Genomic DNA, 17,437 nt, shown 5'->3' with positions numbered 1-17,437 from the left:
TCGTTTAAGAGAGCCAAACTAACACAAATCCGGAGAAGAGAGGACTCTGCTTCAGACGGGTCCACGGGCCACGATACGGTCTTGAAACCAAAACAATTTTTTTCGTTCTTATACAATATTTGAAATTTACTTATCAAAATTATTTTAAATTTAAGCAGTATACGTCCTAAATAAGAATTGTTTATAAATTATATATAATTAATTATTAATATCTTAACTTAGGGGATTTAATTATACCCTTTTTCTTTTTTCTTTGTTCTTCTTTTTCCCTATTCTTTGTCGCTCCTCACCATATACAATCCATTATTAATGACTTGAATTACGAGATTCAATTACACCATTATTCTTTTTTCTCTCATCTCCTCTCTTCTTCCCAATAGTGCCTTAACTGTAGTATAACAATTCCAATAATGTCGAACCACAGTGACGTAACATAGTTCAAAACTTAATTGAGAGCCAAATCTTATAAAATCGTTTTAATAGCTTGAACCATAAAGTTACGCCAAACCAAAGCAATTCAATCAGTGACGATAGACATCATCAAAATCAGACTAAGTTGATACATTTACAACAACATATAAACTAAAAATAAATTTTATACAACTAATCATATAGTATATCACCTATATATACTCTTATTTACAATTTTAATACATTATTTTTACTCAGTTAAATGTAATAACTACATGTCATACAACTTAAATACAATTTTCATATAAATTTTATACAAATGTATCTTTTAATTTGTATGTATTTTGTATATGATTGTATATATTTGTATGTGGTGTGTTCTTCTTCTCTGAAATTCCAATCAAAACTTAATCTCTCAATATAATTTTGATATATATCAACAACCTTATCTAAAAAGAAAGTATTTATAACTTAAATACAAATTTCATACAAAGATTCATACATTATACAACGATTTTGCAACTTTCATACAACATTCAAATAAAAAAATAATCACAACGGAACACAACTTAAATATAATTTACATATAATTATAATACAACTTTAATACTTCTTCTTCATCATTGAGTTTCAATTTGAAAATTCATCCAAAATTAATTCTAATTTTCACCAAGCACCTTCAAAATTGAGATATAAGTTCCAAAGAATATTCTCGATAGTTCGCAACAATACCCAATCAAAATAAATAATAATTAAAAAAATTAAATTCAAAATCATAGTTTCGAAGCTTTTGATGGCTTCCAATGACTGGCGGGGCAATGGATAACGACTGGTTCGACGGTGATAAGCGACGACATCAAATCTATTATTTAATTCTATGAAGAGAAAAAAGAAAAAGAAAATATTCAAAGGCTATAATCAAGGATTTCAATTAAATTAAATTATAAACAGTGAGGGTAAATAAATTTTTAATGTAGTACATGTAGGTAAACATTTCAAACAAAGGAAAAAAGCTGTTGGATAGCACTTCCCAAACCTGTACATGGGAAGGCCCATCTGCCAGAAGCTAGCGTGATCTGGGCCTTGTGGCCCAAAGCTTTTGAAAAAGGCAAACTCTCCGACCAATGGATTTTTGAATGAAGATCCAACAGCTCTTTCCCTCCTCTTACAACGGAAATTTTTGACTAGGGTTTCCAATTGATTGTTGTTTGTTCTTATCGCTTTACTATTCTTCAAAATCAATTGCTGAAAGAGTGAGTTCAAATTTCTGAAGGTAGATTTAAAGGTAACATTTTTTCCATTTCTTACATTTAAACTATACTCGGAACGTTTTAGGTTAATTTTCTTTTTGGTGATTACTGGACAATACAGTTTACAGCAAACGTGTTTTACTTGCCTATTCGAAGATCAATTGGTTGTATTCCTGGGAATACTAGTCAAGTGATGTGAAATTGTGGTTGTAATTGGAAATTTATGAAATTGTAGCTGACATCTACTCTTTTGCTTCCTAATTATGGTTGTTTTTGTTGTTTTTCTTTCAATCTTGTTAAAGTAAATTGTGATTTGAATTATACTTTATTCCGTCCATGCGAAGGAGCCTCTCAGCTTCATGTAGGTAGTCCTCCAAATAAAATTAGTCATCAGTAGGCTTTCATATTTTATTGCAGGAGTTGGTCTTTGGACAATCAATTTCCTTACTGAACGTTTCTTTTAATTATGTTCTGTTATTAGTTCAGTTAAGTGGATGCATCCATCTTTCCTTGTAGTAATTGTTTTGTTTGACGTCCTTGCAATATCTTAAGGCTCCAGGCTCCTATATTATTTTATTGAATTATTTTTGTCCTATTAAATTGTTCTTCTAATGCGAGCTTTCTTCTTCCAGGTTTGTACTGCTTTATATTAAAACATGGAGAAAACAGACCATGAAGTAACCAAAGAAGGAGTTTTGGATGTGAAAAATCAAAGCTGTCTGCTCGAGGCAGAGAAGTCAAGTGTGCTATCTCCTTTACCTTTGCAGAAGAGGGGGATCGCTGTAGGCAACTCTATTGGAACAGATTTTTCATCTTGGACACCAGAGAAAAAGAATGAGCAATCACACACTAAACATGAAATACACATTGCTGAGCTTCCTGAAAGGTCTGTTCCTCATTAAACTAGATTATTCCATTATCCATGTAATTGTGTCTAACTCTAACAGTGAGTATGTATTGGTCTTCAGATACAGAAAATTGTCAGAGTTCTTTGATCGTATGCTTTGTTCCTTGAGGTTGCTCGGTCTGCGAAAAAGGTCACCTACTTTTAAGAACGTGTCCAGTCAAGTCGAAGTACTTACAGGAAGGTAGCTGGGTGGTTGCCGATCTCATCTATCTCATTACTCTTTTTTCTTAACTATCTTGTCAGTCCGAATTTTCTTTTATATCTGTTCTCTTCTTTGTTGACAATTAGTAGTGTGTTCCTCCTAGGCTTACCAGTAGTACTAGGACTATTTTTGTGTGATCTTATTCATGATTCTTTACTATTACATGTTGTATCATTCATGCACGTTACCTTAATGTATTGTGGTTACTACTGTTTGCTACTTGTTGCCTTATCTCCACCGTGCCTTGAGTCGAGGGTCTATAGGAAACAACCTCCCTATCTTTATAAGGTAGGGGTAAGGTCTGCGTACACACTAACCTCCCCAGACCCCATTTATGGGAATGCACTGGGTTCGTTGTTGTTGTTGTACTTAAACTCTACCATGTGTAAGAAGAGTTTGTATAAACTGAAGTATTATGACTTTGTTTACTCTATCAGTTTTAGTTCACTAGTATTCTACTGTTGACCAACTGCAGCCACAAAATGTATCATACAAGCGTAGAGTAGTATCATTTTCATTTTCAGTCCTTAGTTGGACCATGGTTCAGCAATTAAGTGTTTAATCCTCTATTTTCTTTTGTCAGAAAATTTTCACACAGGCATCTCGCACAGATAAAATATATAGTTCCTGAAGCCATTCAGATAGATAAATTACTTGTGCACGATGAGAAGACCATGTGCATGAAGCCAGATGTTAAAATTACCTTGCATTTAGATGCTGTCGAAGATCACAAAGAACACTCAATGTTTATGACCCTCAGTAATCTTTTTGCATCCAGGCTTGTGGATTTTCTCCATAAACATGCTCAGGTAATAATCCTTAAAGTTTGGTATTTAACAGCTTCGGAGGAATTCTTCAAACTGGTCTTTATACAAGTAGAATTGGATATACAGAATCTGATGCTTCAGTAAACAGAAATATCTAATTGAAAGATACCCTCTTTGTTTTTTTAATTTATTTTTCCGTGCATAGACCTTTCCTCCTCTAATGCATGAAACAAAAATTGCTATAGCATGACCAGAAAGAGCTAATTGTTCAAGAATATTTCTTGCAATAACATAACTTCCTTTTCTGATAAAATCATCTTAACCCCGAATACTGTATTATAATTTTGTGCATTAGATTTCTTGTTGTAACCTATTAACTCTTTTCTTGAAGTAATTTTGTTCTATAAATTGCTATTTGAAGCTTAGAATGTGTGATATCCGCTATTTGGAGGTCAAAACACTGCTTATGCATCTTTATTTGTCTAACTAAGTTATTTCTGTCATATATACACTCAGAGATTTTCATTTTGCTAACTGTAAAGCAGGATTGTGACATACCCGAAGCCATACTTCCAGATCCGTTTAACCAAAGCTGCCTCACTAGCGATGCAGACCGGTTGCCTATGGATTTACCAAGTCCACTTGAGTCTGAATTGTTATCATCATCCCATCTCTGTCCATCCTTCAGTTCACGCTTTTCTCGGCAGGCTGTTTCTACAGAAGCAAAGATAGATCATCTCTCAGTACCTTCGCCGGCATGCTTACCTTGTGTATCTGAATGTACATTGAATGAGGAACTTGATTCTAAAAGGAGATCTCCTAAGTCACCCAAATCCTCCATCAACCTGAACAATGTTGAAGAGAGCCAAACTCTACCAGGTTGTAGTTTGTTTGCAAATGAAAGAACTCCTATGAAGCTCCTGTCTGAAAGTGAAGTAACGCTTGAAACACCTGCTCAGCCCACACCAAAGAGATCGGTGCCAATTACCGAAGATAAGTACAAGAGTATGACAGGCCAAAACTCTCTTGTTTCCAATCTAATTGTCAAAAGGTCATTGGATTTCTCCACCTTGGGTGGTGAAGAAATGTCTTCAGATTTGAGTTCTGGCAGTATAGAGCATCATGAAGATGCAGATAATGCCCTTATAATGGAAAGGAAGTCGATTTCAAAGGAAGATCAAGTTAATGCTGATGTATACCCTCATGAGGTACCATTATTACCTGGGCAAGTTCTTAGATGATTTTACAACTAGAAGCCATAGAGCTGTTTCTGTTATCAATGTGAATAAGCTCATTTGGAAGTGAAATACAAAATGACAAGTGAAAACACTATTACATGGTGGATAAATGATTTTTCACACAATGATAATTTATTGTTAAACTTGCAGTTATCCAAGTGTGTGGTTGGATTGCTTTCTGTCTACTAAGCATGTTCAGAGCTAAAGGCAACTTGGACTATTGCTCTATAGTTTGACTTGCTTTGTTAATATGATTTACCATGAAATTGATTGTGAATCTTCTGGTAGGTTCAGGAAAGGCGTTGCTCCTTTAGCAAGGAAGAGAAGAATTATCAAAGTCATTTGACTGCGGCCCGGAAGGAATCTCTTGGTTTATCCGATCTTGTTCGTCTAATTCACCGCATTTTCCAGTCTGTTGGCTGTCGTTCAATGACTAAAGTGGAACTTGTTCACAAGATCATAGTGAATGACTATGATATTGATGAGAACAGTATGCTCAAAAGCTATATCCTTTCTTTTCTTACTTTTGCTGGTTCATGTTTTACAACTTTTTGATAGATCTAAAGCCATTTTGTCTTAATGTAGCTGATGTGGAAGGGCAGATAGAACATCTTGAGAGACTAGTTCCAGAGTGGCTATGCAAGAAGTCTGCCCCCACTGGAGACCTTTTGTACAGGTATCTGTCATGTAAAACATTATACTGAATGTTGGTTTGGTTTACTATGTGAGAGCATGGTGTGGTAGGATCTGTTCTGTGTTAGAGGTCACAGGCTCAGTCTCCAAAGGCATCTTCCCTTAATCTATTATCCACTGCTATGTAGGTGACTTGTGGACTCGGACTGTTTCCTTTAAAACCTTTATCCATTTTATATACTTGAAATTTGATTCTTAAAGGCTATGTCAACATTTTTGCATCTGATAGTGATAAACTAAGTTGCTCGGACACGGGTGGGATCTAGACGTCGGATCCTTCGAGATGTAAATTCTAAGATTTGAGGATACGGATCCTAGTATGGATACAGGTGTTGGGTTCCGGCTAAAAATAATTCAAAAAAATAGAAATATGGAAATATCTCAAAATTATGAGAAATTTTGTGGAATACTTACGTATGGCTTGTAAAGTGTGGATTTATTTTTTATTCTCAAGTTGTATATAAGTAAAGCAGTGATTTCCTAGATAGGCTATTCTATTTTCTTCAAATTCACTCTAGTTATCTCGTCTAGAATTTTTCTGTTCATCGTGGTCAGAGTACCCAAACGTATGACCAGATCCGGTATGGATCCCATACCCACACCCACACTAGTGTCGTGTCGACACGGGTGCGACACCTAAACTGCCATGTCGGAGCAACTTAGGTGATAAAGGTGAATATAACTTGCCAATGCTTAGTTTGCTCTATTGGCTTGGGGTACCGGCATACTCACTGCTGTTTCTTGACACCTGTTTTACACAAACCTTTTTAGTTATTGCTTACTACGAATAGAGAAAGAGAGAATTGCTCTAAGTGAAGTGGTTGGTTAACAATGTACAGATGGGCTCCTTATGTTTGAGATGAAATAAGGAAAATTTCCTACTTGTTGAGATTCCTAATCATTATTTCAACAATGACAAAATCATTAAGAATATTCTATAAATCTCATTTTTATGGCTTGGGTTTTAACACTTCTTGGTTGTCATGTAAGCCATCATTAGAATGGCTTTAAACCCATAACCTTTAGAGAATGTTCATTTGAATGACTTGTTATGGCATAGAGAATATGGTTGCAAAAAACTTTTGGACAATAATGTCAATTTGCGTGGCTTCTTTTGATGAAGAGTATATGGTTGGTTGTTTTCTGTTTCTTATTAAGTTTTGCCTGTACTAGGTTTGGTTATTTATGGTTTGAAGTTATTAATGTGTTTAATACTCTTTTTGGATGCAGTATCAAGAAAGTTCCTGACTTGAGCTCTGTCTGCGAAAGGGTTATAGGTGTATGATCGATTTTGTACAAGGTAAGTGTCCTTTTCTTGCACATGTACTCTTAAAAAGAAAAATACATGGTTAAACTCACTTAAAAATATAAGGGGACAATATCCTGACCTTACATGTTTTTGAAATGTGCCGTTAAGGCTCTGTGTACCCTCTTCTCTGTGAGCTTCTGATATTTATTGCTCTTTTCCAGGGCGCATGTTGTTGGAGATGCTCAAGATAGTAACTCACAAACTCAGTCTGGTCCTTGCGCATCGTATACAAGAACTTGGTGCATTTATGGAGTATTTGGGACAGGCGGTTGTTGTCCAAAAATGTAGTGAAGGCATGCTATAGCCTTGTAATTTGTTCTGAAGTAGATTAGTGTAAATGAAGTCTGAGCAGCTTGTTGGCGCAAAAATTGCATTGCAGTTGTAATCCGTTTGAATAACTCACCTAATTGATTGATGGAGTATTTATTTGCTTATGCAGTTGATCGGATATTTAACTGGCATTTACCTTGGTGTTGGCATTTCCTCCCCTACTAGTCATTACTATTCCTCTCCCTCCTTCCCTACATTTACATGTATTTCCTTTAACACTCGCATATACTTCATTCATCACTAATATTTGTGAAAACGAATCAAATGTTTTTAGGATTCTGTATATTTCTGGGAGGGAACGCATAAAAAATTATGAGACACCTGAAACTTAAGAAATCTACAACTTTTGGAAGTTAAAGAGTAAAAACTATCCAATTTCCTTGGTTTCAGTGTCACTTGTATTATTACTGTTTGGTACTCACAATCACTTTTCTTTAACAATTTATTGTTGTGATTAATTTTTTTCCAAGTAAATTCAGAGAACTCTCTGCCTTGTAAATCTTTTTTTTTTCTTTTTCTATTAGGACTATTTGAATTCTAATGAGTTTTCATGTCATCCAAAACAGTGAGATACTGGCAGCGACAGCTACAACCCTGAAACGTCTACTTGACAAATGCGTAAGCCATGAGCATTTGATTAAGCAAATTCACGCTCAATCCATCACCTGTGGTGTCTTTGTGCAATCTCATCAATCTTTTGCGTGCAAATTGCTCAATGCATATGCCAAGCTGAACAAACCATTTGCTGCCCACAAGGTGTTCGATCAAATTCCCCAACCTGATATTGTCTCCTGGACTTGTCTTCTGTCTCTTCATTTGCAATTACAACAACCTACTAAAGCCTTCTCTCTATTCACCCGTTTACTGGTTTCAACTTCTCTTAAACCTGATTCCCATTCCATGGTTGCAGCTCTCTCAGCTTGTGCTCGCACGCAAGACCTGATTAATGGCAAAACAGTGCACGCTATGGTCTATAAATTTCTTAGTCGACCTGAACCCATTGTGGGTAATGCTCTGATCGATATGTATAGCCGAACAGAGAGAATCCACTTGGCTCAGCATGTATTCGATAGTATGCACGTTAAGGATGTTGCTAGTTGGACTAGTTTGCTCAATGGGTTTGTAATTTCCGGGGCAATTGAGTCTGCTTGGAAGTTGTTTGAGGAAATGTCTCACAGGAATGCCATCTCATGGACTATCATGATTGTGGGATGTGTACGTGGCAAAGAACCGGTTAGGGCGTTGGAACTGTTTAAGAGAATGAGGAAGGAAGGTGATGACAGCCCGACCACAATCACAATAGTTGCTGTGCTATCTGGTTGTGCTGACATCGGAGCTCTGGACCTTGGGACATCGATTCATGGGTATGTAAATAAAGTAGCTGGTTTTGCTGTCGACATTGGTGTAAATAATGCACTGATTGATATGTACGCTAAAAGTGGGAATCTTGATTTAGCTACGAAGCTTTTTAGGGGAATGATAAAAAAGGATGCTTTCACGTGGACTAGCATAATTTTAGGTTTGGCACTTCATGGTAGAGGAAGAAATGCACTTGAGGCTTTTTATGAGATGTTGGAATCTGGAATAACTACAAATGAGATTACGTATCTTTCTGTTCTATCTGCTTGTAGCCATGCTGGATTAGTTAACGAGGGGAAAGAATTATTCAACAGATTGAAGTAGGACAGTAGTTGTGCAACTAAGATAGAGCATTATGGATGTATGGTGGACCTCCTTGGTCGAGCGGGTCATATAGATGAAGCAGTGAGATTGATTCATCAAATGCCAATGAAACCTGATGCTGTCATATGGAGATCACTTTTGACTGCTTGTGTCGCGAATAGAAATTTGGAATTAGCTGAAATGGCTGCAGAAAAAGCGCTTGAATTAGAACCTCATGATGACGGGGTGTATGTACTTCTTTGGAATTTGTATAGCTCTGGTAATATGTTGGAAGATGCTTCCAGGACAGTGAAGATGATGAGAGATCAAAGAATCAAGAAAAAACCTGGTTGTAGTTGGGTTGAAATAAATGGAATTCTACATGAATTTGTTGCCGAAGCTACGAAGCAACGTGTCTATGATGGTATATACAGGGTACTAGATACAATTTTAAAGCAATCAAACGTGGATCTTTTTACTATTACTGCAGAAATGTAGTGTTTTGGCAGCTATAAAATTTTCTGCCCTGGATTTAGGTGGGATGATTTGGGACAAGGACAAAGAGTCCTAGAAAAGATTCCAGTCCTAGTTCTTTTAACTATGGAAGACACTACTTAATTTGGTGGTAGATAAACGCAATGCAGGAAGTGCTCCTCGGTTAATTATCTTTGACTATGTGCAAATGCATCTGTGCACTATTGCACTTGTGTTGTTATTCATCTATTCAACATTGCATTTTTGGATTAGTATCCTCGATCTGGAATAGTAAGTTCTCCTTTTGTGTTATAATCTTGGCAGGAGTAGATTCTGATCATTGTTTTTTTTTTTTTTTTTTGTGTGTGTTTGGGTTAGCTGGAAAAGGAAGATTAGAGTCCACAGCAGCCCCTAATCACAAGTTTAGAGATGTTGATTGACACATCATGTGAGGTGCATCCAGATCATCTTATCCAGACTAACCACATTTTATTTTCTTGCTTAGCTAATTTATGATCTAACCTCAATAAAATATTGTCAATAAGTAGAATATGTTCACCTTTGCGCAGACTAGGGATCAGCATGTAACTACAATAAATAATGTTGACCATTATTAAGTTTGACCTTTTGAAGGGAAAATAATATCACACGGTACTGCATATTATAAGTAAAATGAAGATAGAGGAAAAGTACTTGAAGTCTTGAACGATTTGGCAACCACAAACTTGTAACATGCCGCAAAGCAAAATAGAAGCGACTAAAGCGCATTGTTTAATGCGTTATACATGCTCATCATTTTCTCAATTTCTTATCAATTCGTCTGATTACTATGTGAGTCACATAACCAATATTACTTATGTGAGTCTAATTCATTTTTTTTGATAAGTGGACTCATATCCCCTACTTACTTATTTTAAAGCATAAACTAAAAAAGGCAATATTTAAGTCTATTCTTTTCCCTAATTAGAGGCTTAAATGATGGACAATAAAAAAAATAAAATAAGAAAAGATCTCTTTCATTATATTATTAGATATACTGTTTCATAAAAAAAACTTTTTTATTGATAATATTTCATTTTAGGATCCAAGTAAAAATTAAAGGCACGAGAAATCTATATATCTGCAAAATTTAACATATCGTATCTTGAGCTATTCAACCAAAGAGAATATTGATAAATATTTTATATGATAGGTGAGAGAAAGTAGAAAATTAGAAATGTAAACTGGTAATATTCAATTAAAAAGTTCTCATTAGTTGATCACAGTTTAAATAATAAAACTTGTAATTTCACCAAGAAACTTAGTCAAAGTTATATTTTAAAAATCTTAACGCGTTATTCACCAACTTCCAGTTTATCCTCTAAGCTTGCGGTGTCGATTTTTCTCAGATTAGAGTAGCCGTAAATTAGTTCAATAAAATGAAGTAAAAACAATCTAGGAATATGAGTCCACCTGTCAAGAAATGAACTAGACTCATATAAGTAATGTTGGTTATGTGACTCACATAGTAAAATTTCTCCGTCCGAAGTAGTAAGCTAATACTCCCCCGATCTATTTTAATTAATTTTTTTGGTTGTTTTCACATATATTAATAAATTCACTTTTTAACATTAATTAATAATAAGTTTGACCATATTAACCTTACTTTGTTCATTGGAAATATAATAATTACTCCTAGGCTCTTTATTCTAAGGGCAACTTTGAAAAAAAAAAGTTAATTCTTCCTAAATATGTGAAAAAATTATATATTGTGAATCACAACAAAAAGACAAAAAAATCAATTAGAGTAGACCGGTGAGAGCGATCTAGAATTAGAAATTCTTGAATTATGTGAGTCAAACACCACCCAAAAAGAAAACGAATTTTCTTTGAGATCATATCTCCCGGCCTTCACAATTATTTAATCCGGTGGCCATGTGCATTTTCTTGAATTCCCACAGGCCACAGCTATAAAAACCCCAAAAGCCTTAAATCCATTTGCTAACACTACATTAACTTCACATATATACCAAACACAGCTCAAAATGAAGACCAATCAACTTTTCCTCCCCTTCCTCATCTTTACCATCTCTTTTAACTCTTTCCTCTCCTCAGCTGCCGAAGCTCCTCCAGCAGTAGTCGACATTGCTGGAAAGAAACTCCGGACAGGCATCGATTACTACATCTTGCCAGTGGTCCGTGGACGAGGTGGTGGACTCACCCTAGATAGTACCGGCAATGAATCTTGTCCACTTGACGCTGTTGTCCAAGAACAACAAGAGATCAAAAATGGCCTTCCTTTGACCTTTACACCCGTTAATCCAAAAAAAGGCGTGATTCGCGAATCCACTGATTTAAACATCAAGTTCTCTGCTGCCTCAATCTGTGTTCAGACAACCCTGTGGAAGCTAGATGACTTTGATGAAACGACAGGGAAATACTTTATCACGATTGGTGGAAATGAAGGAAATCCTGGTAGGGAAACTATAAGTAACTGGTTCAAGATTGAGAAATTTGAACGTGATTATAAGCTGGTATATTGTCCTACAGTATGCAATTTCTGCAAGGTCATTTGCAAAGATGTTGGCATCTTCATTCAGGATGGAATTAGACGTTTGGCTTTAAGTGATGTCCCATTTAAGGTTATGTTTAAGAAGGCTCAAGTCGTCAAGGATTGAAGAAGAAAAATGAAGTAACAAACTAGTCGCTTAATAATTTGCATTTATTCGAATATTTCTGATTTGCTGAAATGAACTACTAGTAATAAGAGAAGCATGAGCTTCCAAACTCAAGAAATATGTATTTCATCTAATAAGAGAAGCATGAGCTTCAAAAGTAATTAAAAAAAACAAGTGTGCATTTCATGTCGTGTACTCTTTTGATGAATGTTTGTTTCTTGGCTTATAGGCTCGATTCGTCAGGCCTTAGACATTATTGATATTTGATCTATTTGCATTTGTTGGTTATGCTGAATGTACTACACCTTGTATTGTGAATTAATGTCGTCTATTATTTCCCATGCAAAGAGCGTTCTTTCTGCGCATTTCTTACTCCGATCCCTTATAAGCGAAGATATAACAGTAACACATGAAACAAAAATAGTACTAACACTTAACAGCACCATCACACAATTATCATCATATCTCGTTCATCTTACTGTTTGAAACGCTAAATTGCCGTGTTAATCGGCATGTATTTTAGATTTCTATGTAGTATCACCAGCATTTTCTAAATTTCCTTTTTCTTTTTAGGTGTGGAATGGGGATTTTTGGTGGGGTGGGGGGTTCTTAAAGTAACTGCTGTTTTCACGAACAAACTTGGAGAAAAAAGGAAAGTTTTTGAATGATCATCACATCCAACAAAAGGTGCAAGTAACAGTACAGATCAAGGATAAAATGCGATTAGGTCGCTTGACATGATAATGTTAAAAGGGCACAAAGTGAACCTAAAATCACACGAAAACAAAACCGTATTGAAACAACTACAAGCATCCATGCAGACTTGGCAAAAATTGATCGCAATGTAAGAGATATGATCTCTATAAGCTATACATATTAGTTGGGACTATATTTTAGTTAGTAGCTAAGCTAAGAGATATCTCTATAAGCTATACATATTAGTTGGAACTATATTAGTAGCTAAGCTAGGAGTGGAAAGAAAGAACCACAGAAACAACGCATTCCTTCTTAAATATACTGGCCAGATGATATCTTAATCTAAAAAAAGAAGATTTAATAAGAAAATCCAATTTTACTGATCGATATGTATAGTCGAACAGAGAGAATCCACTTGGCTCTACGTGTATTCGACAGTATGCACGTTAAGGACATTGCTACTTGGACTAGTTTGCTCAATGGTCGTAGTTTCCGGGGCAATTGGGTCTGCTTGGAAGTTGTTTGAGGAAATGTCCCACAAGAATGCCATCTCGTGGACTGTGATGATTGTGGGGTGTGTACGTGGCAAAGAACCAGTTAGGGCGTTGGAACTGTTTAAGAGAATGAGGAATGGAGGTGATGACAGCCCGACCACAATCACAATATAGTTGCTGTGCTGATATTGGAGCTCTGGATTTTGGGAAGTCTAGTATTCATGGGTGTGTTAACAAGGTAGCCGGTTTTGCTATCCATGTTGGTGCGAACAATGCGCTGATTGATATGTACGGTAAAAGTGGGAATCTTGATTTTGCTACAAAGATTTTTAGAGGAATGATAAAAAAGGATGCATGCTTTCACGTGGACTAGCATAGTTTTAGGTTTGGCACTTCATGATGGAAAAGGAACAAATGCCTTGAGGTTTTTGATGAGATGTTTCCGTTCTCTCTGCTTGCAGCCATGCTGGATTAGTTAACGAGGGGAAAGAATTATTCAACAGATTGAAGTAGGACAGTAGTTGTGCAACTAAGATAGAGCATTATGGATGTATGGTGGACCTCCTTGGTCGAGCAGGTCATATAGATGAAGCAGTGAGATTGATTCATCAAATGCCAATGAAACCTGATGCTGTCATATGGAGATCACTTTTGACTGCTTGTGTCGCGAATAGAAATTTGGAATTAGCTGAAATGGCTGCAGAGAAAGCACTTGAACTAGAACCTCATGATGACGGGGTGTATGTACTTCTTTGGAATTTGTATAGCTCTGGTAATATGTTGGAAGATGCTTCCACGATTGTGAAGATGATGAGAGATCAAAGAATCAAGAAAAAACCTGGTTGTAGTTGGGTAGAAATCAATGGAATTCTACATGAATTTGTTGCCGAAGCTTCGAAGCAACATGTCTATGATGGTATATGTACACGGTCAAAATCGGGCTTGCCCTTTGTATGACTAATCGAGATCGAAATATGATAGGTCAAAGTTCGTTCTCGTGTTATATCGAACCATGGTGCAAAGATAGATTGTCGAGCTCGTGACCCGGAGGCCGATCAAGCTCGAGATCGAGCAAGATCGAAGAAAACCTACCGAGCCAAATAACGGAAAGCTGAAATATCCGTAATTGGGCGAGGATCACGGTGAAAATCCCGACACGTATTAAGAAGAGGACTATTAATTAGCTAATCATGAGATTTCTTACCTCATATAGAACTGTACCAAGAGTAGGACTCCCTTACTATATAAAGGGGGTCTGATTACTTGTAATATTCATCATTTCTATGCAATACAAAGCAATATACTATCATTTTCTAGCTTTCACTATCTTGTAATTCTGTTCATAAGTCAGTTGAAACATCTTTTAGTTCAAGGGTGACTGAACTCGAGGGCCAAGGCTATTTAATTTGTGTGGTTTGCATTTATTCTTTTATGATCAATTTCAATATTAATTATTCTTCTTAATTTGTACCAAGTTATATTACGTATCCTTAAAACCGCGTATAAATTCAACTGTTATCCGATTTTAGGGTAAACAGTTTGGCGCTCACCGTGGGGCTACGAATAATGGTGATTACCTGGTACAAACTTTCATGACACACACTATTTTACACTTGTTCTTTGAAGTGTCTTTGATTACAGGACTAAAAAATATCAAACTCTAAGTCAGCACCTCTACACATTGACAATGATTTCGGCCGCCACGACGAAAATGATAACATAGTAGCAGGGAACGATGTACCAGTATTGGCCTCGATGAATTTTCGGCTGCGGATCCAGTGGACGTCAGTTCACATATAACCATCAACGGGACTTTGGCCGTCGATCCCGAAGGCACCATCTGTGGGTATGCTTGATCAGCCGCTCAAAGCGCATGTGTCGGTGAAGATGGTAGGATAAGCCTGCAGGTGATCTTCGAAATGTTGCAGTCTCAGCGGGCAGCAATAGCCCAGCTCCAAAACTAGAATCATACCCCTAGCAGGGTTGAGCTTGAGCCATCCCAGGAAGTTGTACACATGGTCGAATCAGTTTCAAGAAAATCGAGCAAGAAAGAGTCGGAGATCAACCCAGCAATCATAAAGATGCTCGAAGAACTGACGAAGCGAATTGAGTCAGGGAAAAAGAAGATCGAGGCAAACGACAAGAAGGTGGAAACTTGTAACTCTAGGGTCGATCAAATCCCGGGGGAACCACCAATATTGAAAGGACTAGATTCCAAAAAGTTCATACAAAAACCTTCCCCCCTCCCCCGAGAACGGCTGCGAAGCTAATCCCCAAGAAGTTCTACATGCCCGAGATTCCTAAGTATAATGGAATGACTGATCCGAACGAGCACGTCACCTCTTACACGTGTGCTATCAAAGGGAATGATCTAGAGGATGATGAGATCGAACCCATCTTGCTAAAGAATTTCGGGGAGACCCTGTCAAAGAGAGCTATGATATGGTACCATAATTTACTACCTAATTCTATTGACTCATTTGCTATGCTTGCAGATTCTTTCGTAAAGGCACACGCCGGGTCCATCAAGGTCAAAACATTTCAAGGTAAGGCAGAAGGACAATGAAATGCTTATAGAATTCGTGTCTCGATTCCAAATGGAATGGATGGACTTGCTACCGGTCACTGCTGATTGGGCCGTTCAAGCTTTCACTCAAGGGATCAACGTTCGAAGCTTAGTGGCTTCATATCAATTGAAGTAGAACTTGATAGAATACCCAGCTGTTACTTGGGCCGATGTATATAATCGGTATCAATCAAAGATGAGGGTTGAGGACGATAAACTTGGGGCTCCTTCTGGATTCGTTTATCCTATCAGACCTGTCGATAGAATCAAGAGAGATATTGACTAAGAACCAAGGTCGAACAGAGATCGATATCGACCGTATAATGGAGATCGTATGAGCAACGGATCTGGGCGAAATTCTGCACGAAATGAAAGGAGAAATGATCTAGGTCAAAGCTATTGAGGACTCATGAGCAAGAACGGCTTCGAAAGACCTATTGGACCCCAAGAGGCACCACGATTGTCAGTGTATAACTTTAATGTTGATGCGGTTGCCATCGTATCGGCTATCGGGCGCATCAAAGAAGCCAAGTGGCCCCGACCTTTGCAAACTGATCCAACACAAAGGGATCTCAATCAAATATGTAAATATCATGGCACACATGGCCACAGGACGGAGGATTGTTGACAATTGAGGGAAGAAGTAGCCCGCTTGTTCAACAACGGTCACCTTCGAGAATTTCTAAGTGACCGAGCTAAGAATCATTTCATAAACAGAGACTCCAATAAATAAAATGAACAAGACGAACCCCAGCATGTCATCCATATGATCATCGGAGGGGTCGATGTTCCTCAAGGTCTGATGATAAAACGCACCAAAGTATCAATTACAAGGGAAAAATAGAGTCGAGATTACCTACCAGAAGGGACTCTATCTTTCAACGACGAGGATACAGAAGGAATCTTGCAACCCCATGATGATGCACTGGTAATTTCTGTACTTATGAATAAAACTCGAGTTAAATGTGTGCCAATTGATCCAGGTAGCTCGTCCAACAACATTCATTCGAGGGTCGTAGAACAACTCGGCCTACAGAATCAGATCGTACCTGCGACCCGAGTGCTAAACAAATTCAACATGGCTTGCGAAACCACTAAGGAAAAAATAACGTTGCCGGTAAACATAGCTGGTACCACCCAGAGGACCAAGTTTTATGTAATCAAGGGGGACATGAGATACAATACCCTGTTCGGGAGACCGTGGATCCACAACATGAGGTTTGTGCCCTCGACCCTTCACCAAGTATTAAAATTTCCAACACCAAAAGGGATAAAGACGGTTTATGGGGAGCAACCCTCCGCAAAGGAGATGTTTGCCGTCGATGAAGTAATTCCAATATCAATACTCTTATCGAAAAAGGACTCAGGTTCAAGAGCGAAACAGGAAGCCAAATAGCAATCATCGATGCCAGCCTTGACCCAATCGGACAAGCAAGGGATTGACGAAGACGACGATTACGGGGTTCCTCGATCCTTTATAGCTCTCGATGATTTTTATGCCACCAAATCTATGGTCAAAGAGCTGGAGCAGTTCGTGCTGATCGAACATATGCTCGATTGAAAGGTATACCTGAGCACGGGGTTAACTCCCTAGCTCAGGAAAAAACTCATTCAATTTCTTACAGCTAATATAGATTGTTTTGCTTGGTCCCATCTCAATATGATAGGGATCCCACAAGAGATTGTGACCACGTGATTTTTTCCCTATAGGAGTCACTCCCATAAAATACAAGAAAACAATTTTTTTCCATTTTTTTACAATCTTATAGGATTTTATGGGA

At 37.3% G+C, this 17,437-nt stretch overlaps 3 protein-coding genes across 6 annotated transcripts; all 3 read left to right on the top strand.

Annotated features, from left to right (window-relative positions):
* The first annotated feature begins 1,548 nt into the window (after positions 1–1,548).
* LOC107776001 (CDT1-like protein a, chloroplastic) lies at positions 1,549–7,235 on the top strand. 4 transcript variants are annotated; one of them, XM_016595807.2, is made up of 9 exons: positions 1,549–1,696; positions 2,294–2,547; positions 2,630–2,749; positions 3,354–3,579; positions 4,083–4,745; positions 5,064–5,265; positions 5,361–5,451; positions 6,699–6,768; positions 6,939–7,235. In XM_016595807.2, the coding sequence occupies exons 2-8, from the start codon at positions 2,318–2,320 to the stop codon at positions 6,751–6,753; spliced, it is 1,587 nt and encodes a 528-aa protein (XP_016451293.1). In that variant the 5' UTR covers positions 1,549–1,696; positions 2,294–2,317; the 3' UTR covers positions 6,754–6,768; positions 6,939–7,235. The 4 variants fall into 4 exon arrangements, with proteins under 4 accessions (XP_016451293.1, XP_075111866.1, XP_016451294.1 ...); XM_075255765.1 differs by having other exon boundaries at positions 1,550–1,696; positions 5,070–5,265; XM_016595808.2 differs by having other exon boundaries at positions 1,550–1,696; positions 4,080–4,745; positions 5,070–5,265.
* A 412-nt stretch (positions 7,236–7,647) lies between these two features.
* LOC107776008 (pentatricopeptide repeat-containing protein At1g31430-like) lies at positions 7,648–8,790 on the top strand. The gene has a single exon (XM_016595818.2). It carries the CDS (start codon positions 7,648–7,650, stop codon positions 8,788–8,790), a length of 1,143 nt encoding a protein of 380 aa, XP_016451304.2.
* A 2,442-nt stretch (positions 8,791–11,232) lies between these two features.
* On the top strand, positions 11,233–12,085 carry LOC107776011 (miraculin-like). Its single transcript, NM_001325206.1, is given in 1 exon segment — positions 11,233–12,085. A coding segment is annotated over 1 exon segment (633 nt). The 5' UTR covers positions 11,233–11,267; the 3' UTR covers positions 11,901–12,085.
* Positions 12,086–17,437: the final 5,352 nt, after the last annotated feature.

This window comes from Nicotiana tabacum, chromosome 6 (assembly GCF_000715075.1).
Source record: "Nicotiana tabacum cultivar K326 chromosome 6, ASM71507v2, whole genome shotgun sequence".
Classification (NCBI taxonomy): Eukaryota; Viridiplantae; Streptophyta; class Magnoliopsida; order Solanales; family Solanaceae; genus Nicotiana; species Nicotiana tabacum.
This window is presented reverse-complemented; position numbering and strand designations above follow the sequence as displayed.